The 26,300-nt window shown below is 50.6% G+C and overlaps 1 protein-coding gene and 1 long non-coding RNA gene across 2 annotated transcripts; one reads left to right on the top strand and one right to left on the bottom strand.

The window, feature by feature from the left end:
• Nucleotides 1-217: 217 nt before the first annotated feature.
• On the bottom strand, nt 218-5,149 carry LOC140406118 (uncharacterized). Its single transcript, XM_072494273.1, is given in 3 exon segments — nt 218-1,469; nt 1,471-2,936; nt 4,991-5,149. Coding segments are annotated over 2 exon segments (1,113 nt in total). The 5' UTR covers nt 2,481-2,936; nt 4,991-5,149; the 3' UTR covers nt 218-1,366.
• LOC140406119 (uncharacterized) lies at nt 5,049-25,815 on the top strand. The gene is made up of 3 exons (XR_011939046.1): nt 5,049-5,187; nt 15,776-15,942; nt 25,710-25,815. It is a non-coding gene; the product is annotated as an uncharacterized lncRNA (long non-coding RNA).
• Nucleotides 25,816-26,300: the final 485 nt, after the last annotated feature.

Below are 26,300 nucleotides of genomic sequence, written 5' to 3'. Positions count from 1 at the left end.
TGGCTATTCCCACACTAGAAATCTCTGTCAAACCAGGGGAACTGAGACAGCAGCTGCATGAAGTGAGGTTTTATTCAGATGGGACAATGACAAGTTTAAATCCCCACCTGATCTGCTGCTCAGTCACCTCCGTTTTCCCGGTCAGTTTCCCAAGCTTCAGGAAACCCCTTAGTCCAGAAATATTTGGAGCAATTTGAATTTTAAACAATGTTCCATGTGGTCTGTAAAATGGTTACTGTTTCAAACCTTTATTTGCAAATTATAATATCAGAGGTCACAATAAAATGACATGCATGGTGTCCAAAGAGATTTATCCAAACATCTCCCTTGTTGTTTCCAAAGTTACTCCACATGATGGTCCACAAAGAAAATGATCACACTTGCACAAAAAAACTTTTGATCTTTTTCATCTGTTCCAATTTTGTCTGTCCCTACAAACACATTGCACAGGCAGATATAATCTTCACTTCCAAATGATATCTCTGCAAATGCAGTAACTTCCTTTGTAAACACTTTGGAGCAGATAGAAGCGGTTTGAGAAAGATGCTGTGAAGTGTTTTTTGGTCAGACTCTATCATCACTTTCTCTCTCCCAAACAGGTTCTGATTGAAATGCTCACAAATAAAGACAATATCCAGGCACTCGTTCGCAATCTGCACGTAGCATTGTTCAGTTTGTGTTAATGCTCTGGATACAAACACAACTGGTTGTCCTTGCTGCATGAGGGTTGGTCCCAACTCCTGTTTCACTGGCATCTCACTGCAGGGTGACTTCATCATTGACACCATAGAATCATAGTACCTGGCATTATCGTCACTGGTTGTTTGATGTGAGTGAAAGCTGCTTCTTGTTCTGTGTCCCAACACCACTGAACATCCTTTGCAGGGAGTTTGTATAGAGATCCACACTCTGATGACAGACTGGCAAGAACTCAAGGTTAAGTCGTTCCTGTGTGGGTTCATTGATGTTCCAGGAAGTCCAACAACTGTGTGAAGGATTTCAGACAGAACTCATTGGGTTGCTCCCCTGTGAGTGTGTTGATGGACCAGGAGATACATTGACTGGTGTGGTCTCACACCTGAATGGTTTCTCTCCAGTGTGGATCTGCAGGTGCTTTAAGAGATTGGTGGAGTGGGTGAAATGCACAAATACAAACATTGCACCTGAAGAGTTTCTCCTATGTGAATCCTCCCAGGAGGTCAAAGACATCACAAAATGTCGATCGCAAACCTCTGGATCCTCTGATGCCGTTGGGAGATTTGCGCCTGTGCAGAATGATTTATAACACCCCTGACACCGGACATCCCTGTGTGTGTTTTTGTGGTTGTGGAAGTTCAATGATGATGAGAATGATTTATTTCACATGTCACAGGTGAATGGCTTGTCCGGTGTGCATGCTTTTGTGGTTAGGGAGTTTGAAGGATGAAGAGAATGATTTCTTACACATATCACAGGTGAATGTTTTGTCCCGTGTGGGTGCGTTTGTGTGCACAGAGGTTCCCTGACACTGAAAATGATTTGTCACAGACCTCGCAAATGAATGGTTTCTCCCCTGTGTGGCTCCTCTGATGGACTAGGAGGCTTGAGGACCTTGAGAATGATTTGTCACACACAGCACACTTGAATGGTTTCTCTCCTGTGTGACTGCGTTGATGTACACAGAGATCCGATGATGCTGAGAATGATTTGTCACACACCTCACACCTGAATGGTTTCTCTCCTGTGTGAGTGCGCTGGTGTTTCCGGAGAGTCCATGACCATGGGAATGATTTATTACACACATCGCAAGTGAATGGTTTCTCCCCTGTGTGAATACGTTGGTGCACACGGATATCCGATGATGTTGAGAATGATTTCTTACACACCTCACACGTGAATGGTTTTTCACCAGTGTGAATGCGTAGGTGTCTACGGAGATCGGATGATGTTGAGAATGATTTGTCACACACCTCGCACGTGAAGGGTTTCTCACCTGTGTGAATGCGTTGATGTCTACGGAGATCCGATGATGATGAGAATGAGTTGTCACACACCTCGCACGTGAAGGGTTTCTCACCTGTGTGAATGGGTCGATGTTTGCGAAGATTTGATGCTGTCAAGAATGATTTCTTACACATATCACACGTGAACGGTTTCTCCCCTGTGTGAGTGCGTTGGTGTGCGTGGAGGCTCGATGACTGCGAGAATGATTTGTTGCACACGTCACAAGTGAATGGTTTCAGCCCAGTGTGAATTTGCCAGTGTTTTACCAGGGTAGATAATTGTGCAAAACCTTTGTTGCAGACCTCACATTCAAACGGCTTCTCCCCAGTGTGAACTCGTCGGTGGTTCACCAGGGCTGATAATTGTGTAAAGCCCCTGTTACACACCTCACATTCGAATGGTCTCTCCCCAGTGTGACTACGTTGATGAGCCTCCAATGTCGATGGATATGTGAAAGCTTGATCACACACATCACACTTCAAAGCTTTCTCTGCCATGTAGCTATCTTTAGCTTAGTAGTGGGACAACAGTTGCACTTTGTGTGTTAGGAGATCTTATGTACTGTGGAGCGCCCCTCACACACCTCACAATTGAACAGCCTCTCACCTGCACGAATGAGTCAGTGGTTCATGAGGCTTGACGACTATTTGAAGCTCTCACGGCACTTGAAGTCCACTCACACTTCTTCCCTGCTTCACCCTGATCGATCAGCTGAACCTTCGGAAAGGTTCCACATCACTGACAATTTCAGATCTGATGATATGTCAAAGCTCCCCTGACCCGACTGATTTCCAGATGATGGTTTCACTGCCCAACCTTCTCTGTGATGAGCAATGCTGTGAAGGGACTGGATGTCTTACGACAGTTCTGCAGTTGTTCCTTGGGTGATGGTCAGGATCTATCAGTGGTGTCTATCCTCTCTGTATTCTCTGGTGTAGTATGGTGCAATCCTTCTGTAAAACAGGAAAAGGAAACATGATTTCCTCCAACTCCCTCTCCCCCTTTGCTGAACAGACTGACTCCCCAGTTAGAGACTGTTCACAGTGAGCGTCAGTCTGTTATTCCCCTGTGTGGGGATCAGATACAAATCCTTCCTTTTCGCTTTTGACTGTCACACACCCTCTGTTTCCAGCAGGAACACAAAATAGTGACCAGGAGCAGACAATGTAGCTAATTTCCTCCTTCCGTCCGGACCCCCATCTTCCAGGCACCGTGAGAACAATGGAAAAGACATTCAGGCGGAGTGTAAAACAGGCTATTAATTCACTGTGAGATTGTGTTGTGCTGGCAAAGACCAATTTCACCCTCCAATTATGTGTTTAAGCTGGTTTAGCACAGTAGGCTAAACAGCTGGCTTGTAATGCAGAACAAGGCCAGCAGCAGGGGTTCAATTCCCATACCGGCCTCCCTGAACAGGCGCCGGAATGTGCCGACTAGGGGCTTTTCACATTCATTGAAGCCGACGTGTGACAATAAGCAATTATTATTATTATAAAAACACTCAGGAGAAATGTTAATTCAATGGAAATTTTGAAATGTTTCCTATTATTTTCCTACATTTTCTGAAGAAAACAGACTGAGCAGGAAGTGCTGGAAGCCAAGGAGAATTTTTCTTCAGTTTAGCTGATTTTTAAAATTCATTAACGGGGCAGCATTGGAAAGGCCAGTATTTGCTTGCTTCTGAACTGAATGGCTTGCTCGGCTATTTCAGAGGGCATTTAAGAGCGAGCAACATTGTTGTGGATCTGGAGTCGTGTTGGCCTAGCACAATTGCTTCACAGCTCCAGGGTCCCAGGTTCGATTCCGGCTTGGGTCACTGTCTGTGCGGAGTCTGCACATCCTCCCCGTGTGTGTGTGGGTTTCCTCCGGGTGCTCCGGTTTCCTCCCACAGTCCAAAGATGTGCAGGTTAGGTGGATTGGCCGTGATAAATTGCCCTTAAGTGTCCAAAATTGCCCTTAGTGTTGGGTGGGGTTACTGGGTTATGGGGATAGGGTGGAGGTGTTGACCTTGGGTAGGGTGCTCTTTCCAAGAGCCGGTGCAGGCTCGATTGGCCGAATGGCCTCCTTCTGCACTGTAAATTCTATATGATTCTCTGAAGGACATAATGGAAGCAGGTGGGTTTTCGTATCGGCAATGGTGTCAGGGTCATTATTAGAATTTTAATTCCAGATATTTTATGGAATTCAAATCCACCTTCACAGTGGGATTAGAACCCAAGAGTATTAACCTGGTTAAAATCACTAAAAACATTAAAAGACCTTTCAATAAATGTGTCTCTGCCCCTCCCAGATAATTACACCTCACCTTCTCATATTCAGTGATGACCCATCAACAAAACTCAGCCTGTAAATCAGGGAAATGCTTCCAATAAACATCCTCACTATGTGAAACTGGGGAGTTTCACGTCAGAACCCCTGCATTGAAAGGGCCACATCTGCCCCGCCCCAGGGGGCCAGCAGGGACCCGGCGCAGATCCAGCAGCTTTTGCTGCAGATATGGGCCCCGCACTTCCGGGTCGTAGGCCTGCAGCGGCCGTGCTCCAGGGCGGACTCGGACCTGGCCTCGAAAAATAAACCCCTCCATCGGCCGCGAGTCCGACCCTCAACGCCGACACAAACATTTCCCGGCCCCCTGCCCTCCGCTCAGCCCGCCCCCGACCAGGACTGAGTCTGCAGCCCGGTTGGCCGGGGGCGGAGAATGGCAGAACGGGCCTTTGGCAATGGCCCCGGGGAGGTGCCCAATACGCCGCTTTTCGGGGCCCGCAGAATCAGGGGACCGGCGCCGATCCCGGTTCCGAACGGAGGGAAAGTGGATTCTCCACCTCCGCGCCCGCCGCGATTTCGGCGTCAGGGTGCGGAGAATCCAGCCCAGGTCTCTGAGCTGGATCTTGTCACACAGCATAAGGGGCATTTGCACACCTGACTGCCCACAGGATAGTCAGACTGCCTGAACATTAGTGTGGATATTGTGCAATGTAATTCTTCTAAATTCTGCTCCTTCACTCACCATCTCCTGACTTGGTTTGGAGTCCCTACAGGAAGTGAAGCAGCTGTGGTAGAGGAAGAGGAGAGAATGGGCAGAGTGGGTGGGCTCTCTGATTGACGTCTCTCACAGACAATCCAAATATTTCTGCAGGAACAGGAGTTTCCTGAAGTTTGGGAAACTGACCGGGAAAACGGAGGCGACTTTGAGCAGCAGCTCAGGTGGGGATTTAAACTTGTCATTGGCCCATCTGAATAAAACCTCACTTATTGCAGCTGCGGTCTCAGTTCCCGGGTAAACGTTTGACAGAGATTTCCAGTGTGGGAACAGCTTTCTTCATCCTCGGAGGCTTTCAAACTGACAGCATCAGTGTGAAAATCGCTTATTGTCACAAGTAGGCTTCAAATGAAGTTACTGTGAAAAGCCCCTAGTCGCCACATTCCGGCGCCTGTTCGGGGAGGCTGGTACGGGAATGGTGTGGGATGTGTAGCCTCGGATGTGTTTGACAGCAGATCAGAAGAGCCACAGCATCCAAGGCAGCGATAACTTGCAGTAGTGGGTGTCATGATATGCACCCATGCACAGAATGAGATACAGACAGGCAGTGACAGACACCCAGTACAGCCAATCAACACACAGGACACAACACAACCAATAACCAGACAGAACACGAGAGGGTGGTTTCCCACTATAAAACACACGAGGCATCAGCACTCTGCGCATATGTATAGATCCCAAAGATCTTAACTGGAACATAATGTGGGGACACTACCCGATCCCGAAGCGGGAGGAACTAACCAGTGAGATGGCACATGCCAAATTCTTCACGAAGCTAGATGCATCGCATGGTTTCTGGCAGTTACAACTGGATAAGTCCAGCAGGAAGCTCTGCACGTTTAATACACCTTTCGGAAGATACTGTTATGACCGCCTGCCGATCAGCACTGTTTCAGCCTCTGAAATCTTTCACAGGATCATGGAACAGATGATGGAGGGCATTGAGGGTGTGTCTGTGTACGTAGATGATGTAATCATATGGGCCACGACCTATGAGGAACACATATCTCGTCTCAAACAAGACTTTCGACGTATCCATGCAAACGGCCTCAAGTTGAACAAGGCCAAGTGCTCCTTTGGCCTGTCATCCATCAAGTTTTGGGGCAATCAAATATCCCAGCAGGGTGTGTGATGCACGATCAATTACTATTAAAGACGAGGTTGTAACATAACTGAAGGCTTTAATAGACTAGATCTGTTCCCCAGCAGCTTCGGTACAGAATGAGGGCTGCTGGGACGGCACCGGTTCTTATACCCTGCCTATCAGTGGTTTAGCTCACTGGGCTAAATCGCTGGCTTTTAAAGCAGACCAAAGCAGGCCAGCAGCACGGTTCAATTCCCGTACCAGCCTCCCAGAACAGGCGCCGGAATGTGGCGACTAGGGGCTTTTCACAGTAACTTCATGGAAGCCTACTCGTGACAATAAGCGATTTTCATTTCATTTTCAAATTGCGCGATCCTGTTTACCAGGTCGGATATGCGGGGGAGAGGGTACGCATCCAGCTGCGTAAACCTGTTGATGGTCTGACTGTAGTCAATGATCATCCTATGTTTCTCCCCGGGTCTTTACCACCACTACTTGCGCTCTCCAGGGAATGTTGCTAGCTTCAATGGCTACTTCCCTCAGTAGCCTTTGGACCTCTGACCTAATGAAGGTCCGGTCCTGGGCACTGTACCGTCTGCTCCTGGTGGTGACGGGTTTGCAATCCGGGGTGAGGTTCGCAAACAGGGAAGGCGGGTTGACCTTAAGGGTCGCGAGGCCGCAGACAGTGAGGGGGGTATAGGGCCGCCAAATTTGAAGGTCAGGCTTTGCAAGTTACATTGGAAGTCCAACCCCAGGAGTGTAGCCACGCAGAGGTGCAGCAGGACATAAAGGCGGAACTTGTTGAATTTCCTACCTTGGACAGTGAGGTTTGCGAGGCAGAACCCCTTTATCTCCACCGAGTGTGACCCAGAGGCCAGGGAGATTCTTTGGTTTACAGGGTGGGTAACAAGTGAACAGCGCCTTACCGTGTCGGGGTGTATCAAGCTTTCCGTGCTCCCAGAGTCGATCAGGCAGGACGTCTTGTGGCCGTTGATGAAGACCGTCGTCGTTGCTGTTGCGAGTGTCCGAGGTCGATTTTGGTCCAGAGTCACCGAGGCCAGATGAAGTAGTTGCGGGTTTTGATTGGGCAGCGTGTAATCGGCCGTGCTGGGGTCCTGGGGCCCCATCCAAGATGGCATCTCCCATGGGTCGCACATGGTGGTCGGGGATGGACAAAATGGTGGCGGGATGGACAAAATGGCGGCGCCCATCCGTCCAGCGTGGTGTCCGAGGGGCAAGATGGCCGCGCCCGTGGGTCGCACCTGGCCCTAGGATAGGGGGGTGGCGGTGTGTGCTGGCTGCCTGGGGCCCGAAGAGAAGATTGCCGCGGCGGTCCGGAGTCCCTGGAGCCCGCGGCCACGGCTCGAGCCTGGCACACCCCCAGAAAATGGCCCTTCTTGCCGCACCCTTTGCAGGTGGAGGTGCGGGCCGGACAGCGAAGGCGGGGGTGCTTCGCCTGCCCGCAGAAGAAAGAGCGGGGCCCGACGGAGTTCGCGGGCCGTCTTACAGCGCAAGCCTGCAGGGACACGGGGAAGGTCTGTGGGGCTGCCGCTGCGGGATGCCACGCAGCCCAGGGGGCTGCCGCGCGGTCGGGCGCGTAGGATTGCACGTTTCTGGAGGCAACATCCATGGACCCTGCCAGGGCCCGTGCCTCTCTAAGTCCCAGGGTGTCTTTTTCTAAGAATCTTTGGCGGATCTCTGAGGAGCTTATACCTGCTACGAGGGCAGCCCGGATTAGGAGTTCCATGTGCTCGCTCCCCGAAACTTGCGGGCAGCCACAGTTTCTGCCCAGCACCAGTAGCGCACGGTAGAACTCCTCCAACGATTCCCCGGGGCTTTGCCGTCTAGTTGCAAGCAGGTGACGTGCGTAGACCTGATTTACAGGGCGGATATAATGTCCTTTTAACAGTTCAATCGCAGCATCAAAGTCCTCCGCCTCCTCGATGAGGATGAATATCCCAGGGCTTACCCTTGAGTGCAGGAGATGCAGTTTCTGTTCTCCTGAGGGTGTGCCTCCGGCCGTCTCGAGGTAGCCTTTAAAGCACGCCAGCCAGTGCTTAAAGATCGCCGCCGAGTTCTCCGCGTGGGGGCTGAGTTGTAGGCACTCCGGCTTGATTCGAAGATCCATCCTTTCAGCTTAAGATTAGTCTATTAAATTGATGCATGATCAATTACTATTAAAGACGAGGTTGTAACATAACTGAAGGCTTTAATAGACTCGATCTTCGGCACCGAATGAGGCCTGCTGGGACGGCACCAGTTCGTATACCCTGCCTATCATAAGACCATAAGACCATAAGACATAGGAGCGGAAGTAAGGCCATTCGGCCCATCGAGTCCACTCCATCATTCAATCATGGCTGATTTCAACTCCATTTACCCGCTCTCTCTCCATAGCCCTTAATTCCTTGAGAAATCAAGAATTTATCAACTTCTGTCTTAAAGACACTCAACGTGCCGGCCTCCACCACCCTCTGTGGTAATGAATTCCACAGACCCACCACTCTCTGGCTGAAGAAATTTCTCCTCATCTCTGTTCTAAAGTGACTCCCTTTTATTCTCAGGCTGTGCCCCCGGGTCCTAGTCTCCCCTGCTGATGGAAACAACTTCCCTACGTCCACCCTATCTAAGCCATTCATTATCTTGTAAGTTTCTATTAGATCTCCCCTGAACCTCCGAAACTCCAATGAATATAATCCCAGGATCCTCAGACGTTCATCGTATGTTAGGCCTACCATTCCTGGGATCATCCGTGTGAATCTCCGCTGGACCCGCTCTAGTGCCAGTATGTCCTTCCTGAGGTGTGGGGCCCACAATTGCTCACAGTATTCTAAATGGGGCCTAACTAATGCTTTATAAAGCTTCAGAAGTACATCCCTGCTTTTATATTCCAAGCCTCTTGAGATAAGTGACAACATTGCATTTGCTTTCTTAATTACGGACTCAACCTGCAAGTTTACCTTTAGAGAATCCTGGACTAGGACTCCCAAGTCCCTTTGCACTTCAGCATTATGAATTTTGTCACCATTTAGAAAATAGTCCAAGCCTCTATTCTTTTTTCCAAAGTGCAAGACCTCGCACTTGCCCACGTTGAATTTCATCAGCCATTTCTTGGACCACTCTCCTAAACTGTCTAAATCTTTCTGCAGCCTCCCCACCTCCTCCGTACTACCTGCCCCTCCACCTACCTTTGTATCATCGGCAAACTTAGCCAGAATGCCCCCAGTCCCGTCATCTAGATCGTTAATATATAAAGAGAACAGCTGTGGCCCCAACACTGAACCCTGCGGGACACCACTCATCACCGGTTGCCATTCCGAAAAAGAACCTTTTATCCCAACTCTCTGCCTTCTGCCTGACAGCCAATCATCAATCCATGTTAGTACCTTGCCTCGAATACCATTGGCCCTTATTTTACTCAGCAGTCTCCCGTGAGGCACCTTATCAAAGGCCTTTTGGAAGTCAAGATAGATAACATCCATTGGCTCTCCTTGGTCTAACCTATTTGTTATCTCTTCAAAGAACTCTAACAGGTTTGTCAGGCACGGCCTCCCCTTACTAAATCCATGCTGACTTGTCCTAATCCGACCCTGCACTTCCAAGAATTTAGAAATCTCAGCCTTAACAATGGATTCTAGAATCTTGCCAACAACCGAGGTTAGGCTAATTGGCCTATAATTTTCTATCTTTTTCCTTGTTCCCTTCTTGAACAGGGGAGTTACAACAGCGATTTTCCAATCCTCTGGGACTTTCCCTGACTCCAGTGACTTTTGAAAGATAATAACTAACGCCTCCACTATTTCGTCAGCTATCTCCTTTAGAACTCTAGGATGTAGCCCATCTGGGCCCGGAGAGTTATCAATTTTTAGACCTCTTAGTTTCTCTAGCACTTTCTCCTTTGTGATGGCTACCATATTCAACTCTGTCCGCTGACTCTCCTGAATTGTTGGGATATTACTCGTGTCTTCTACTGTGAAGACTGACGCAAAGTGCTTATTTAGTTCCTCAGCTATTTCCTTTTCTCCCATCACTATATTACCAGCGTCATTTTGGAGCGGCCCAATGTCTACTTTTGCCTCCCGCCTATCAGGGCGGAGCTACATACCAAACAGCCAATGGTAAACTCCTAGGTTTACCCAATGGTCTACAGCCTCTCGGGTACTACAATACATTATAATACCACAGTGTGCAACCAGATTCGGACAAAGTCAAGGCCGTCAACACCATGAAGACCCCAGAAGACAAAAAGGCGGTACTACGCTTCCTCGGTATGGTTAACTTATTGGGAAAGTTCATTCCCAACCTCGTATCACACACCACGGCTCTCAGGCATCTGGTGAAGAGTCCACTGGATTCCAGTGGCTACCCACACATCAAGCAGAGTGGCTCGAGTTAAAGGTAAAGCTCACCACTGCTCCGGTACTAGCGTTCTTTGACCCGGAGAGGGAGACAAAAATCTCCACGGATACCAGCCTGGACAGCATCGTTGCGGTGCTCCTCCAGAAGGCTGACTCCTCGTCCTGGGCTCCAGTGGTCTATGCGTAAAGGGCCATGACTCCTACTGAACAGAGGTATGCTCATATAGAAAAAGAGTGCCTGGACCTCCTAACCGGCATTGTAAAGTTCCATGACTACGTCTATGGTCTACCAACCTTCACAGGAGAGACTGACCACAGACCCTTGGTCCATATCATTCATAAGGACTTGAATGACATGACGCCCAGGCTTCAGCGCATTCTCCTTAGACTCCGCAGGTATGATTTTGAGTTAGTATACACACCAGGCAAGGAGCAAATAATTGCAGGTGCCCCTGTCACTCTCCATCACCTCGCCCTGTGAACAGGTAGACTTCATCCGCCAAATTGAGACACAAGTGCAACTGTGTGCCAGCAGCCTCCCGGCCTCAGATGAAAGAGTGGTCAACATTCAAGAAGAGACTGCCAAGGACCCTCTTCTGCAGTGGGTAATGCATCACCTTGCGAATGGTTGGTAGAAAGGGCAATGCCCTCAGATCTTTAATGTCAAGGACAACCTGACAGTCATCGAGGGGATCCTCCTCAAGCTGGATCGTATTGTTATTCCTCGCAGCCTCCAGAGCTTAGTGCTCAAACAAATCCACGAGGGACACCTCGGTGTCGAGAAATGTAGGCGCAGGGCCCGGCAGGCTGGAATCAACCAGGACATATCCAACATGGTCCTCAATTGTGCGACCTGCCAGCGTTTCCAGCCTGCTCAGCCCAAAGAAACACTCCAGCAGCACGAGATCGTGACCTCTCCGTGGTCTAAGGTGAGAATCGACCTTTTTCACGCCAATGTGCGTGACTATGTGCTCATCATAGATTACTTCTCAAGTTACCCGGAAGCTGAAGCTGTCAGACCTCACATCAAGGACAGTCATCAAAGCCTGCAAGGAGACATTTGCCAGGCATGGTATTCCGCTCACTGTCATGAGTGACAATGGTCCCTGCTTCCACAGCCAAGAGTGGTCCACCTTCGCGAAGCTATACCAGTTCAATCACATTACCTCGAGCCCGCATTACCCGCAATCTAACGGGAAGGTTGAGAAAGGGGTCCATATCGTGAAGCAACTGCTCTGCAAGGCTACAGACTCGGCTTCTGACTTCAACCTTGAGCTGCTGGCGTACAGGGCAACCCCTCTGTCCACCGGTATGTCTCCGGCACAACTCCTTATGATTAGAGACCTGTGGACGACTGTTCCGGCCATACACCTACCAGACCTGGATCACCTCCCAGTGCTGCAAAAGGTGCAGCAACTCAGGAACCGGCAAAAGCTGACATACGATGCTCATGCTACTGATTTGCCTGTGCTCTCCCCGGAAGATGCTGTTCGCATCAAGTTACCTGATGGGGGCTGGTCAACCCCAGCTGTTGTTGTTCGATAGGCTGCTCCCAGGTTGTTTGTGGTTCGTATGGCTGATGGCTCCATTGTCAGGCGCAACAGAAGGGCACTATGCAAACTTGCCTGCCCACCACCAAATCTCACATTTCCAGCTGTTGTTAAGCCTCCACCGGACACCTCGCTCCATGAGGCCACCAATCTGTCTGCAATCCCACCCGTCAAGGCGCCGTCGTCCCCACCTCCACCTCTCAGGCGGTCGACAAGGATCCAACGCCAGCCCCAAAGATTGGACTTATAGACACTTATCTTGTACATATTGTTCTATATCTGCACGCTTGACACCTTTCATGTACATATTCATTCACTCACCGTTCACTGTAAATAGTTATATCTGTATATACTGTCGTATATGCTCTAAGCAACCGTCAGAAATTTTTTTTAAAAGGGGGGATGTCATGATATGCACTCATGCACATAATGAGATACAGACAGGCAGTGACAAACACCCAGTACAGCCAATCAACACACAGGACACAACACAACCAATCACCAGACAGAACACTAGAGGGGGATTTCCCACTATAAAACACACGAGGCATCAGCACTCTGCCTCTTTCCACTGGTGACAACTGTAGTGACAGTCAGGGTGTATATATCAGTCAGCACCTTCTACATGTGGCTCTGAGCTAGTCTGGTATAGTTAGCACACTTGGAGTAGTAGAGTGTCAACCCACAGCAAGCTGTGTGCATTGTTACAAGAGTTCAATAAATCGTATTGAACCAACGTCTAAGTTTGGTGTCTGCTTTCCAGTACAACTGCATCCAGTTGCAGTCCGTGTTACTCCAGGGTGAATAACACGACAGTGGGATCAGCACATGTACAAGAGAGCGGGACACAGGAGAGACGAGATCTGAATAGGGAAAATGGCCCAGTGACTGGGGAGTGTGTCTGTTGCTGGGAGAGTTATTTGGTGACTTAGGGAGTGTGCTGGGGCTCATTATGTGAGTAGATGATCCAGGGTTCGCTTTCTTACAACTCTGCCTGCTGTGGAGGTTCAGCTTCCTTCAGCTCCAATTTCGTTGACTCATTCAGCCCTTCTGGTTATTGTCCTGGGATATCCTGGTGCATTTTCCTCTCCCAAAGCCCAAAAACCCTGGACACAAACCTTAGGCCATGCTCCGCTGGGAAAGCAGATCGCCACAGCCGTTGAAAGCCAGGAGACCCCCCTCCCACGAACTACCCCGCCCACAACACCTCGTGAGATTCAACTCAATCTCACAAGATTCAACACAATCACGTGAGACCTTGCGAGATGAAGCCCACCCACAATGGGTGCGATCACTTTTTGGCAAATCTGCATATTAGATCGAGGCAGTAAGCCCTACTCTGCTGTGCAGATTCCCGAGGTACTGAGGCTTTGGGATTCAACCCCTTTGCTTCAAAGACCTCGGTGGGCGCTGTTTGGTACTGGTCTCCACAAACAGAGACAGACGGAATGGCACCTGTGGGGTTCTCCAAGGTGACCCTTTGGGCAGGAGCAGCCTGTGCCTTGGTGAGATTCAATGCATGTGCCACCTGCATGCCTGCCTGGAACTGCCAAGGTGCCCAAGTGGCACTGGCAGAGGCACTGCCAAGGTGCCAAATTGGTATTTTGTGTACGCGTGCAATCGGGAAGGGGTTGCCTGGTGTGGTGTTGGAGGCGGCGGGGTACCCGACCATATTGCATTCGGCTTGGAGGGGGAGGTTGAGGATTATTTTGGGGGCCTCAGAGATCAGGACGCCATTTAAAAATGCCATCCCGGGATGCTGGCGCACCAGCTGCGCAGAAGGGAGGCGGCCAGAGAGATTGGGGCGTGCGGGATAGGGAAGGCAACATGGTGCTGAGCCCAGAGAGGGTTAATGAAGTCTTCAGGGAGTTCGACGGGAGGTTATGAGTTGGAACCCCCCCGGGGAGGGGGAAGGGATGAGGCGGTTCATGGACCGGTTGAGGTTCCCAAGGGTGGAAGCAGAGCGGGTGGAGGGACTGGGGGCCCCGATTGAGTTGGAGGAGGTAGTCAGGGGGCTGGCAGGCATGCAGATGGGCAAGGCCCCAGGCCCGGACGACTTCCCCGTAGAATTTTATAAGAAGTTCTCGGAGCTGCTGAGCCCGCTCCTGATGAGAACCTTCAATGAGGCAAAGGAGAAAGGGACCCTCCCTCCGACAATGTCGCAGGCATTGATCTCGCTTATCCTGAAGAAGGAGAAGGATCCACTTCAGTATGGGTCCTACAGGCCGATAACGCTCCTGAACGTGGATGCCACCAGAATAGAGGACTGTGTCCTGGGAGTGATTGGGGAGGACCAGACGGGTTTTATTAAGGGCAGGCAGCTGAACGCAAATGTGAGGAGGCTCCTGAATATTATCATGATGCCCTCGGAGGGGGGGGAGAGAGAGAGAGGGAGGGGGGCGGGGGGGGGGGGGGGGGGAGGGGCGGGGGGGGGGGGAGTGAAAGAGGCCGAGGTACTGGCCTTTGCCTCCCTGGTAGCCCGGAGACGGATCTTGCTAATGTGGTGGGACTCAAAACCCCCGGGTGTGGAGACCTGGGTTGGCAAAATGGCGGGGTGCCTCGGTCTGGAGCGAATAAAGTTTGCCTTGAGAGGGTCCTTGAAGGAGTTCTCCCGGCGGTGGCAACCTTTCCTTGACTTTCTAGGGGAGCAGTAAGCGTCAGCAGCATCCTGGGGGGGAGGGGAGGGGGGTTCAGGTGGGGGTACTGTTGATATAATGTGATTTGGGCATGGAGTCAAAACCCACCTTGTTCTGTTTATAAAAAAAAAAATCTGTTTTGTAAGTAGTCTTATTGTAAGGTTTAGGCTAGGTTTATTGTTATTTTTTATTACTATCTGTATTTCTATTTTTGTTATGTAAAAACGCTGATTGGAAAAACTTTAATAAAACATTTTTTTTTTTTAAATGCCATCCCGATCTATCACTACAATGGGGAGTTCCGGCAAGTGGAATTATTCTTAGGAATAGGAATGACAACAACTTTAAAAAAAAAAATTTAGAGTACCCAATTCATTTTTTCCAACTAAAAGGCAATTTTAGTATGGACAATCCACCTACCGTACACGTCTTTGGGTTGTGGGGGCAAAACCCACGCAAACACGAGGAGAATGTGCAAACCCCACACGGACAGTGACCCAGAGCCGGGATCAAAACTGGGACCTCAGCGACGTGAGACAACAGGGCTAACCCACTGCGTCACCGTGCTGCCCTCTGACAACAACTTTAATCCATGTTCATGGAATAATCCATCTGGAGTGGAACCTTGAACCCTTGTCCTCTGAGTCAGAGGAAACTGAATCTAATACAACAGAAATATTAGACATTATTGTTCGCCATGCCTTAGTTAGCACTCTCGTCTCTGAGTCAGAAGGTTGTGAGTTCAAGTCTCAGTCCAGAGACTTGAGCACTGAGGCTGACACTCCAGTGCAGTACTGAGGGAGCGCTGCACTGTCAGAGGTACCATCTTTCAGATCAGTTAAACCAAGGCCCTGTCTGCCCTCTCAGGTGAATTAAAAGATCCCATGGCACTATATTGTATAAGATCAGGGAAGTTATCACTGATGTCCTGGTCAGTATGGATCCTGTTTGGATCACAAAAACAGATTATCACATTGCAGTTTGTGGGATCTTGTTGTGCACTAATTGACTGCCATGTTTCCTACATTACTACACTTCAAAACATAATTCTTTGGCTCTAAAGTGCTTTTGGATGTCCTGAATTTATGAAAGTTAATTTAAAATTGCACGTATTTCTTTCTTAGGGAAATATTACACTTCCTGTGAACTGGAAATTCTAAACCCATTGATGGAGAAAGTATACCAGCCACAGTGACATTGGCCAGTATATTGTGTACAGGACTCTTACTGTAGGCTCCTGAGTGTTTGAGTGAATAGGAACACACCATGCTGACAAATCAAATAGCTTTGGGTAAGTTAAACAAGTGAATTCATTGTGAGTTATAAATCTATGCAGAAGACTGATAGAACAGTAGACAAACCACAACACAATATTTAACTTACACCAAACTTTAAATCAACAAAAATAACAAAACAGTTGAAAATGACTCCATGGGCTGGATTGTCTGTATGCGGGATCCTCTGTTTCGCCGGCAGTGCACTCATGCCCGTGGGTTTCCCGACGGCGTGGGGTGGTTTCAATGGTAAATTCCATTGATAAGCGACGGGAAGACAGAATCCTGCTGCCAGCGAACGGCACGCTCCCGAGAAACACGCAGCTGGGGAACCCAAGGATCCAGCCTCAGATATTTTAAAAATCTTGCAGATATTGCAAAAGCTTTATTGCAAATCTCACATGTGAAGGGTCTCTCCCCCATGTGGATTGTCTGCTGAATGCGAATGCTTGACAACAGTGTAAATGATTCGTCACAAACCTCACGTGAATGGTTTCTTTGTGACTGCACTGGTGTACAGGAGATGCGATGACCGTGACAATGATATGTCACATATATCACATGTGAATGGTTTCTCGCCTGTGTGAATGCATTGGTGATTCACGAAAGTCGATAAAGGTGCAAACGCTTTGTCACACACCTCACATTTTAATGTTTTCTCCCTGTGTGGGTGCATTGGTGTAGGAGGAGAATCGTTAACCGTGAGAATTTGTCACACCTGTTGCACGTGAATGGTTGCTCCACTGTGTGAATGCATTGTTGTGCAAGGAGTTACATGACTGTCAGAATGATTTCTTGTACACATCACATATGAATGATTTCCCTTCAGTGTGAATCCATGATGATTGTGAAGATTATATGACTGTGAGAAGCATTTGTCACACACATCACACATTTATGGCTTCCACCCAGTGTGGATGCGCCAGTGATTCATGAGTGTCGATGATGTGCAAAGGTTTGATCACACACCTCATACTTTAATAGTTTCTCATCCACGTATCTATCCTTGTGTGATACTACAGATGCACCTTGTGTATTAAGAGGTCCTACGCATGGGCGGGTTGGAGGGGGGGCAATCTTGGATGAGCCCGGTTTAGAGTGGGAACGGGGGAGACGGAGCCTAAAGGTGGTGACGGCGGACACTGGAGGGGGATGACAAAGGTGTAAGCCTCCAGTGAGAATTGGCGGGCTGAATGGGCCGGTCAAGATGTCCTGGGTGTTCGCAGACCTGAGGAACTTGAGAGCGAAGGTGATTTTCTTGCAGGAGATGCATCTCTGGGTGAAAGATCAGATCAGGCTGAGGAAGGGATGGGTGGGACAAATGTTTCACTTGGGGTTTGATTCGAAGGCAAAGGGGGTGGCCATTTTGTTGAGGAAGGAAACAGGGTTTACGTGGGCCGGGGGAGGGAGGTATGAGATAGTGAGTGGAGGGGGCGCCGGTGGTGTTGGTATGCGCCAAATTGAGACAATGTTGGTTTTGTAAAGAGGTTACTGGAAGCGATTCCGGACCTGAAATCGCACCAGTTGATCATGGGCAGTGAATTTTAATTACGTAATGGAGTCACGGTTGGATAGGCCGAGCCCTAAGTTGATGGGAAGGCCGAGAATGGTGAAAGAGCTGGGAAGGTTCATGGAAAGGATGGGGATGGTGGATCCATAGAGGTTCGGAAACCCGAGAAGAAGGGAGTATTCCTTCTCGCACAAAAAAGGTTGTATTCCAGGATTGATTTTTTTCATGGTGAGCCAGGCGGTGCTGATGGGGTCGGTAGGGGAGGAATATGCAGGAATTGTGATCTCAGACCAGCTACACTGGTTAGAAGTGAGGCTTTGTTTGGGATGGGTGCAGAGGCCGGGTGGTGGTTGGACTCGGGACTTTTGGCTGATAAGGAGTTTTGTGAGAAGGTAAGAGTGGCGATAATAACTCTGTGGAGCTCAACCAGAATGGTGAGGTGTCAGCAGCTTACGTTTTGGGAGACCTTGAAGGCGGTGGTTAGAGGGGAAATTATATCGTTCAAGGCCCATAGGATGAGAAGGGAGGAGCATTAGTGGTTTCTGGATGAGATAGTTGAGGTGGACAGGATACACTCGGCGGCCCCCGCGAAGGAACTGTTGGCAGAGAGGAAGAAGTTGCAGGGGCAGTTTGACCGGTTGACAATAGGTAAGGTGGTGGGACAGCTGCGGAGGGCGAGGGGGATGCAGTATGAGTATGGACAGAAGGCGAGTCATATGTTGGCCCACCAGTTGCGGCGTCACGCAGCTTCCAGGGAAATTTTGCAGATGGGGGTGAGAAAGGGGAGATGGTGTCGGAGCCGGAGAGAATAAATGAGGGGTTTAAGGCTTTCTAGGAGGGGTTGTATAGGGCTGAGCCGGTGGGGAAGGTGTAGGATATGGGGCGGTTTCTGGATGAGTTGAAGCTTCCAGAGTTGGCGAAGGGGAAGAGGCAGGCATTGGAGGAGCCACTGGGGTTAAGGGAGGTGATGGAATGCAGGATTAGGATGCAGTTGGGGAAAGCCCTGGGGCCGCATGCTTCCCGGCTGAATTTTACAAGCAGTTTGTGATGGGGTCGGCCCCTCACTTGCTGGGTATGTTCACTGAGGCGGTGGAAAAGGGGAAATTGCCGGCTACGTTAACCGTTGATCTCGAGAAAGGGGAAGGACCCACTGGAATGTGGGTCCTCCAGGTCCATTTCATTGCTAAACATGGATGTGAAAATCCTTGCGGAGATGGTGTCATGTAGGTTGGGGGGCTGTGTCCCGGGGGCTCTTTCTGAGGAGGTGTTTTCGTGAAGGGGAGGCAGCTCTCCAGTAACATTGGGAGGTTACCGAATGTATTTATAATTCCGTCAAGGGGACGGGAGCCCGAGGTGATTGTGTCCATGGATCCGGAGAAGGCATTTGACTGGGTAGAGTGGAGGTATCTGTTTGAAGTTCTGGGATGGTTTGGGTTTAGACAGAAATTTGTGGCATGGGTTCGATTGTTGTATGGGGTATCATAGCTAGTGTTCGAACGAACGAGACGAGTTCGGGGTATTTTGGGTTGCACAGGGGAACATGGCAGAGGTGTAGGCTTTCGCTTTTGTTATTTGTGTTGGCAATCGAGTACCTGCCGATGCCCTTTGAGTGTCAGCTGAGTGGCGAGGGCTTGTGAGGGGGGATGGGGATAGGGAGCACCGGGTATCTCTGTATGCGGACAACCTGGTGTTTGCGTTGGACCCGTTGGAAAGTATGTGCAGAATTATAGGTTTGTTGGAGGACTTTTTCCGGATATACGTTGAACGTAGGGAAGAGTGAGAGTGAGGTGTTCCTGGTAAATGCGGGGGGGGGGGGGGGGGGGTGCAAACCTGGGGCCATTTAAGGTGACAAGGGAGTGGTTTAGGTATCTGGGGATTCAGGTAACGCATGAGTGAGCCACAATGAAGAGGTGTAACTTGACAGGGTTAGTGGAAGAGGTTAGTGGATATAGTTAAGGGAGACTTTAAAAGGCGGGATACGTGGATACGTTGCACTTGACGTGGGCAGCAAGGGTGCAGGTGGCAAAGATTAATGTACTGCCAAGGTTCCTGGTTGGTTTTCAGTCCTTCCCAATTTTCCTCCCTCAGGCCTTTTTCCATGAGGTGGAGGCACTGGTCTTGGCATCTGTGTGGGCAGGCAAGGTACTGAGGGTGAAGAGGGCTCTGTTACAAAGGCAGAGAAGGGGGCTGGCACTCTAGAACCTGATGCACTGTCGGGGGGGGGGGGGGGGGGGGGGGGGGGGGGGGAGGAGCAGAGTAGATCAGGTTGAAAGAGGAATCCTGTAGGTGCTTAAGTTTGAGGGCCCCGGTGACGGCCCCATGCCGTTAGCCCCGAGAAAGTAAATGGGAAGTTGAGTTGTGGAGTTGACTATTGAGGTTTGGAATCAGCTGAGGAGGCATTTTAAATTGGACCAAATGTCAGTGTTCAGGCCACTGTACGGGAACCTCAGGTTTAAGCCGGGGTGGGGGCGGTGGATGTGATGTGTAGGCAGTGCAGGGGGGAGGGGTTGGAACAGGTCAGGGATTATGTTCTTGGAGGGGAAATTCACTGGGTTGGATGAGCTGCGGGTGAGGTTTGAGTTACCGAGCGGGAGTGAGTTAGGTACTGTGGCAGGTCCAGGACTTTGCACGAAAGGAGCAGCCGAGTTTTCCCCAACTACTGGAATACACGCTGCTGGAGGAATTGCTACTCCCAGATAAGGCAGGGAAGGCAGGATCGTGGACATATACGGGTGATTGGGAGAGCAGAGTAGGAAAGGATTAAACAGAAGTGGGAGGGGGAGTTGGGGAGGGAGATAGGATGGGCTCTGATGTGAGGCTATACGACGAGTGTACTCAACTTCCTCCTGTGCTAGAATGAGCTTGATTCAGTTTAAAGTGGTGCTCAAGGTACACTTGACTCGGGTTTGGATGAGTGGGTTCTTCCTGGGGGTAACGGGTGGAAGTGAGAAGTGTGGGCCGGGCCAGCGAATCATGTTCACATGTTTTGTGGTTGTGAGAAGCTGGAGAGCTTCTGGGAAGCGGTGTTCCAGATCTTATCGAGGATAGTGGGAGCCCATGGTCTTGATTTTTGGGGCTTCGGAGGTGCCGGTGCCGGTGCTGGAGGAGGGGAAGGGGCCGATATCACGGCCTTTGCCTCTCTGAACAACCGACAGATTCTTTTGAATTGTAAGTCAGATATGCAACTGGGGGTTGCGGTTTGGCTGGGAGACCTGTATGGATTTCTACGGTTGAAAAAAATTAAGATTAATAAGGTGGTCAGAAGAGGACTTTGAGGTACAATGGAAAGCGTTCATGTTATTTGAGGAGCTGTTCGTCACGGGGCGGAGGGGGGTGGGGCTGGGAAGAGATTAAAAGGGGAAAATGTACAAACTGCTAACTCCGTTTTGTTGGAATGCGGTTTTGTTGTTATGGTTTACATTTGGAATAAAATATCTTTTCAAAAAATAAGAAGGCCAGATGAACCTGTGGAGCCCTCCTCACACTTGCTCAGTCTATCACCAGTAGGAATGAGTCAGTGGTTCATGAGGCTCGATGCAAATTGAAGCTCTCACCACATTGTAGCACAATCAATCACTCACGAGGCGAGATGAGATGAAGTCAATCGATGGCTTTATTACGCAGATTTGTTCCCCAGCAGCTCGGTTACAGAATGTGGCTGCTGGGAGAACCCGGGTTCTTATACTCCGCCTTACTGGGTGGATCCAGCAGGCGGCAGATCCAATCAGGACCCAGTGTCTGTCCACCAATAGCCTCTCGGCATCACTGGGTACCGTACTACCCCTAATATATACCACCAAATTCACCCCTTGTTAAAAATGAACCCGGCAGGGTGGTGGGTCGCATGGTGGTAGGGGTTTACAAGGTCGGTACTGCGATTCCATTAACAGTGGCTATGCATCGATATCAACGGTTAACTATTTACAATGCCGCTTTTACTGGGCTACTGAATTATTTACAGATCTTGCTTTGTCATGCAGATTCAATGAGTCGAGTGGGTGCCCTGGTTGTCCTTGCCGATCGTCTCAGCTCCGGTGGTGGTGCAGGCGCTGGCTCGGGCACTGTCGTCTCTGGGAGCGTCGCGATGTTTGTTCCTATTTCGCTACTCCTGGGCGGGCATGGGAGGAGGACCGATCCACCCGGGAAGGGAGCGGCTGTGGGGTGCGCCAGCATGAGGGAGGGAGTGATTGGTATTGGGGGGGTGTGGGGAGCTCCGGCGGGTGCCAGGTCCCGCAGGGAGACCATGTCCTGTCGGCCGTCGGGGTATGCCACGTAGACGTATTGAGGGTTCGCATGGAGAAGATGAACCCTCTCGACCAAAGGGTCCGATTTGTGCGCCCGCACATGCTTTCGGAGCAAGATGGGTCCTGGGACTGCCAGCCAGGTCGGAAGTGACGTTCCGGAGGAGGACTTCCTAGGGAGCCGTTTGATTAGTTGTGGTACACAGCAGCGACTGGATGGAGTGGAGGGCATCCGGGAGGACTTCCTGCCAACGGGAAACTGGGAGACTTCTGGACCGTAGGGCCAGTAGAACGATCTTCCAGACCGTACCGTTCTCCCTCTCTACCTGACCGTTCCCCCGGGGGTTGTAACTGGTCGTCCTGCTCGAGGCGATGCCCTTGCTGAGCAGGAATTGACGCAGTTCGTCGCTCATGAAGGAGGACCCCCTATCGCTATGGATGTAGGTGGGGAAACCGAACAGTGTAAAGATGGAGCAGAGGGCTTTAATGACTGTGGCCGCGGTCATGTCGGGACAGGGGATGGCGAAAGGGAAACAAGAGTATTCGTCAACCACGTTTAGGAAGTACGTGTTGCGGTCGGTGGAAGGGAGGAGGCCTTTGAAGTCCAGACTGAAGCGCTCAAAGGGACGGGAAGCCTTTATCAGGTGCGCTCTATCTGGCCTGAGAATGTGCGGTTTGCACTCTGCGCAGATTTTGCAGTTCCTGATGTCTGTTCGGACCTCCTCGACGGAGTAGGGGAGGTTGCGGGTCTTCACGAAGTGGTAGAACCAAGTGACCCCCGGGTGGCAGAGGTCCTCGTGGAGGGCTTGGAGACGGTTCACTTGTGCGTTGTCACATGTGCCGCGGGATAGGGCATCGGGCGGCTCGTTCAGCTTTCCAGGACGATACAAGATCTCATAATTATATGTGGAGAGTTCGATCCTCCACCGCAAGATCTTGTCGTTCTTGATTTTGCCATGCTGCGCATTATCAAACATAAAGGCTACCGACCGTTGGTCAGTGAGGAGAGTGAATCTCCTACCGGCCAGGTAATGTCTCCAATGCCGCACGGCTTCTACTATGGCTTGGGCTCACTTTTCCACTGAGGAGTGGCGGATTTCTAAAGCGTGGAGGGTACCGGAGAAAAAGGCCATGGGTCTGCCCGCTTGGTTGAGAGTGGCCGCCAGAGCTACGTCGGATGCGTCGCTCTCGACTTGGAAGGGGAGGGATTCATCGATTGCGTGCATCGTGGCCTTTGCGATATCCGCTTTGATGCAGCTGAAGGCCTGGCGGGCCTCTGTCGACAGGGGAAAGGCGGTGGACTGAATTAGCGGGCGGGCCTTGTCTGCGTAGTTGGGGACCCACTGGGCGTAATAAGAGAAGAAGCCCAGGCAGCGTTTCAGGGCTTTGGAACAGTGAGGGAGGGGGAACTCCATAAGGGGGTGTATGCGTTCGGGGTCAGGGCCTATCACTCCATTACGCACTACGTAGCCAAGGATGGCTAGACGGTCGGTGCTAAACACGCATTTTTCCCTGTTGTAGGTGAGGTTCAGGGCGTTAGCGGTCTGGAGGAATTTGCAGAGGTTGGCATCGTGGTCCTGCTGGTCATGGCCGCAGATGGATACATTGTCGAGGTACGGGAACGTGGCCCGTAAACCGTGCTGGTCAACCATTTGGTCCATCTCCCGTTGGAAGACCGAGACTCCGTTAGTGACGCCGAATGGAACCCTTAAAAAGTGGTAGAGCCGCCCGTGTGCTTCGAAGGCAGTGTACTTGCGGTCGCTCGGGCGGATGGGGAGCTGATGATATGCGGACTTAAGATCCACGGTGGAAAAGACCTTGTACTGTGCAATCTGATTGACCATGTCAGATATGCGGGGGAGTGGGTACGCATCTAGTTGCGTGTACCTATTGATGGTTTGACTATAGTCTACGACCATCCTCTGCTTCTCCCCGGTCTTTACAACTACCACCTGAGCTCTCCAGGGACTATTGCTGGCCTGGATTATGCCTTCCTTCAGCAGCCGGTGGACTTCAGACCGGATAAATGTTCGGTCCTGGGCGCTGTACCGTCTGTTCCTAGTGGCGACGGGTTTGCAATCCGGGGTGAGGTTCGCAAACAAGGAAGGTGGTTCAACCTTGAGGGTCGCGAGGCTGCGGATAGTAAGTGGGGGGATAGGGCCGCCGAATTGGAACGTTAAACTCTGAAGGTTACATTGAAAATCTAACCCCAGGAGAGTGGAAGTGCAGAGGTTGGGGAGGACATAAAGTCGATAATTCCTAAACTCTCTCCCCTGCACCGTTAGGTTCAGGATGCAGAACCCTTTGATTTCTACGGAATGGGATCCTGCTGCCAGAAAAATCTTTTGGGTACTCGGGTGGATTGAAAGAAAACAGCGTCTTACCGTATCCAGATGGATAAAACTTTCCGTGCTCCCAGAGTCGATCAGGCATGGCGTTTCGTACCCGTTAACCAGCACCGTTGTTGTTACCGTTTGGAGCGTCCGTGGCCGCGACTGGTCCAGGGTCACCGAAGCCAGTTGTGGTTGCTGCATCGGGGCATTTTCTTCAGGCCCCGTGGAGCCGTCCATGCTGGGGTCCTTGGCTGTCAGCCAAGATGGCGGCGCCAATGGATCACACACGGTCGGGGGCGGACAAAATGGGCGCGCCCATGAATCGCACGTGGCCGGAGGGTCACAAGGTGGCGGCGCCCATTCCCCCCGCATGGAGTCCGGGACCCAAAATGGTGGCGCCCGTTGGCCGCACATGGACCTTTGGGGGGGTTGAGTCTGTGGTCCGAGTTCTCCCCCGGAGATTGCGGCGACCCCCCGGGACTGGCACACCGCTGAATAGTGCCCCTTCTTGCCGCAACTTTTACAGATGGCCGAGCGGGCCGGGCAGCGCTGCCGGGGGTGTTTCGACTTCCCGCAAAAATAGCAGCGGGCCCCCCCCCCCGGGTGGTCTGGTGCTCTGGCTGTGCAGGCTTGCGGGGGGGCGTGGGGGGAGTCGGTCACGGCGGGGGTCCACGGAGCCCAAGGGGCTGCCACACGGTCGGGGGCATAAGCGCGGGCATTCTGCGATGCCACATCGAGGGAGACCGCAAGGGCCCGTGCCTCCGTGAGTCCCAGTGAGTCTCTCTCCAGGAGTCGCTGGTGAATTTGGGATGAGGTCATCCCTGCTACAAAAGCATCCCTGATTAGGAGTTCCGTATGTTCGTTAGCCGTCACCGGTGGGCAGTTGCAGCTCCTTCCCAATATTAGCAGCGCGCTGTCGAACACATCCAGCGATTCTCCGGGGATTTGCCGTCTCATCGCGAGTTGGTGGCGTGCGTAGACCTGGTTTACGGGCCGAATGTAGATCCCTCTCAGCATGGTGAGCACCGTCGAGAAATCCTCCGCGTCTTTGATGAGTGTGTAGATCTCCGGACTCACCCTGGAATGCAGGACCTGCATTTTCTGGTCTTCTGTAGGTCTGCCGGGGGCCGTTCGGAGTGTTTAAAAGTGGCCGCTGAGTTTGCTGCATGGGGGATGATTCGCAGACACTCCGGGGTGATCCGGAGCTCCATAGTCCTTTAAAGTGTACGTAATAAATTGTAGCACAATCAATCACTCACGAGGCGAGATGAGATTAAGTCAATCAATGGCTTTATTACGCAGACTTGTTCCCCAGCAGCTCAGTTACAGAATGCGGCTGCTGGGAGAACCTGGGTTCTTATACTCCGCCTTACTGGGTGGAGCCAGCAGGTGGCAGATCCAATCAGGACCCAGTGTCTGTCCACCAATAGCCTCTCGGCATCACTGGGTACCGTACTACCCCTAATACATACCACCACACACACTTACCGATTTTATCTCACCCTGTCAACAAATCATTCAATTCCTTTCTCCCTCATCTACCTATCTGGCTTCCTATCAAATACATCAAAATTATTTCTCCTGAATTCCACATTGGATTTGTCATTGATCAACTTATATTTCTGGACCCTAGTTTCAAATCCTCCCACACAAGTGGGAACATCTCTCTATTTACCCCGAAATTTTTAATTTTGATACAGAACATAGAACATAGAACATTACAACGCAGTACAGGCCCTTCGGCCCTCGATGTTGCGCCGACCTGTGAAACCACTCTAAAGTCCATCTACACTATAGAACATAGAAGTCTGAAAACCTGCACATCCAGACAAAGGAATAGCTTCTTCCCCACAGCTACGAGACTTCTCAGCGACTCTCCCTCAGACTGATCTGTTCCCTGTAAGAACACTGTTCACGACGCCCTATGCTGCTCTTGCTCATGTATTTACTTTGTTTGGCCCCTTGTTCCGCACTGTAACCAATCACTTCTCGATTTGTTAATGTACTCTGTCGATTATTCTGTTTTTTGTCTACTATGTACGTACTGTGTACCTTCCCTCAGCCGCAGAAAAATACTATTCACTGTACTTCGGTACATGTGAAAATGAATCAAATCAAATTAAATCAAATTTTATAATTCCTAATTTGAAAGAATTCTAACATGTCCTTCTTATCTTTTCTAGGGAACAGAGTGTTCACCTGTTCAGTTTTTCCTGATATTTACAGCCTCTCCATTCTCAATATCGGGCGCGATTCTCTCAGGCTGTTGCACTTCCCGCTATTCCCAGAGA

Source organism: Scyliorhinus torazame, unplaced genomic scaffold (genome assembly GCF_047496885.1).
Source record: "Scyliorhinus torazame isolate Kashiwa2021f unplaced genomic scaffold, sScyTor2.1 scaffold_266, whole genome shotgun sequence".
Taxonomy (NCBI): domain Eukaryota; kingdom Metazoa; phylum Chordata; class Chondrichthyes; order Carcharhiniformes; family Scyliorhinidae; genus Scyliorhinus; species Scyliorhinus torazame.
The sequence above is the reverse complement of the archived record's forward strand: the minus strand, read 5'-3'. Positions and strand labels throughout refer to the sequence as shown.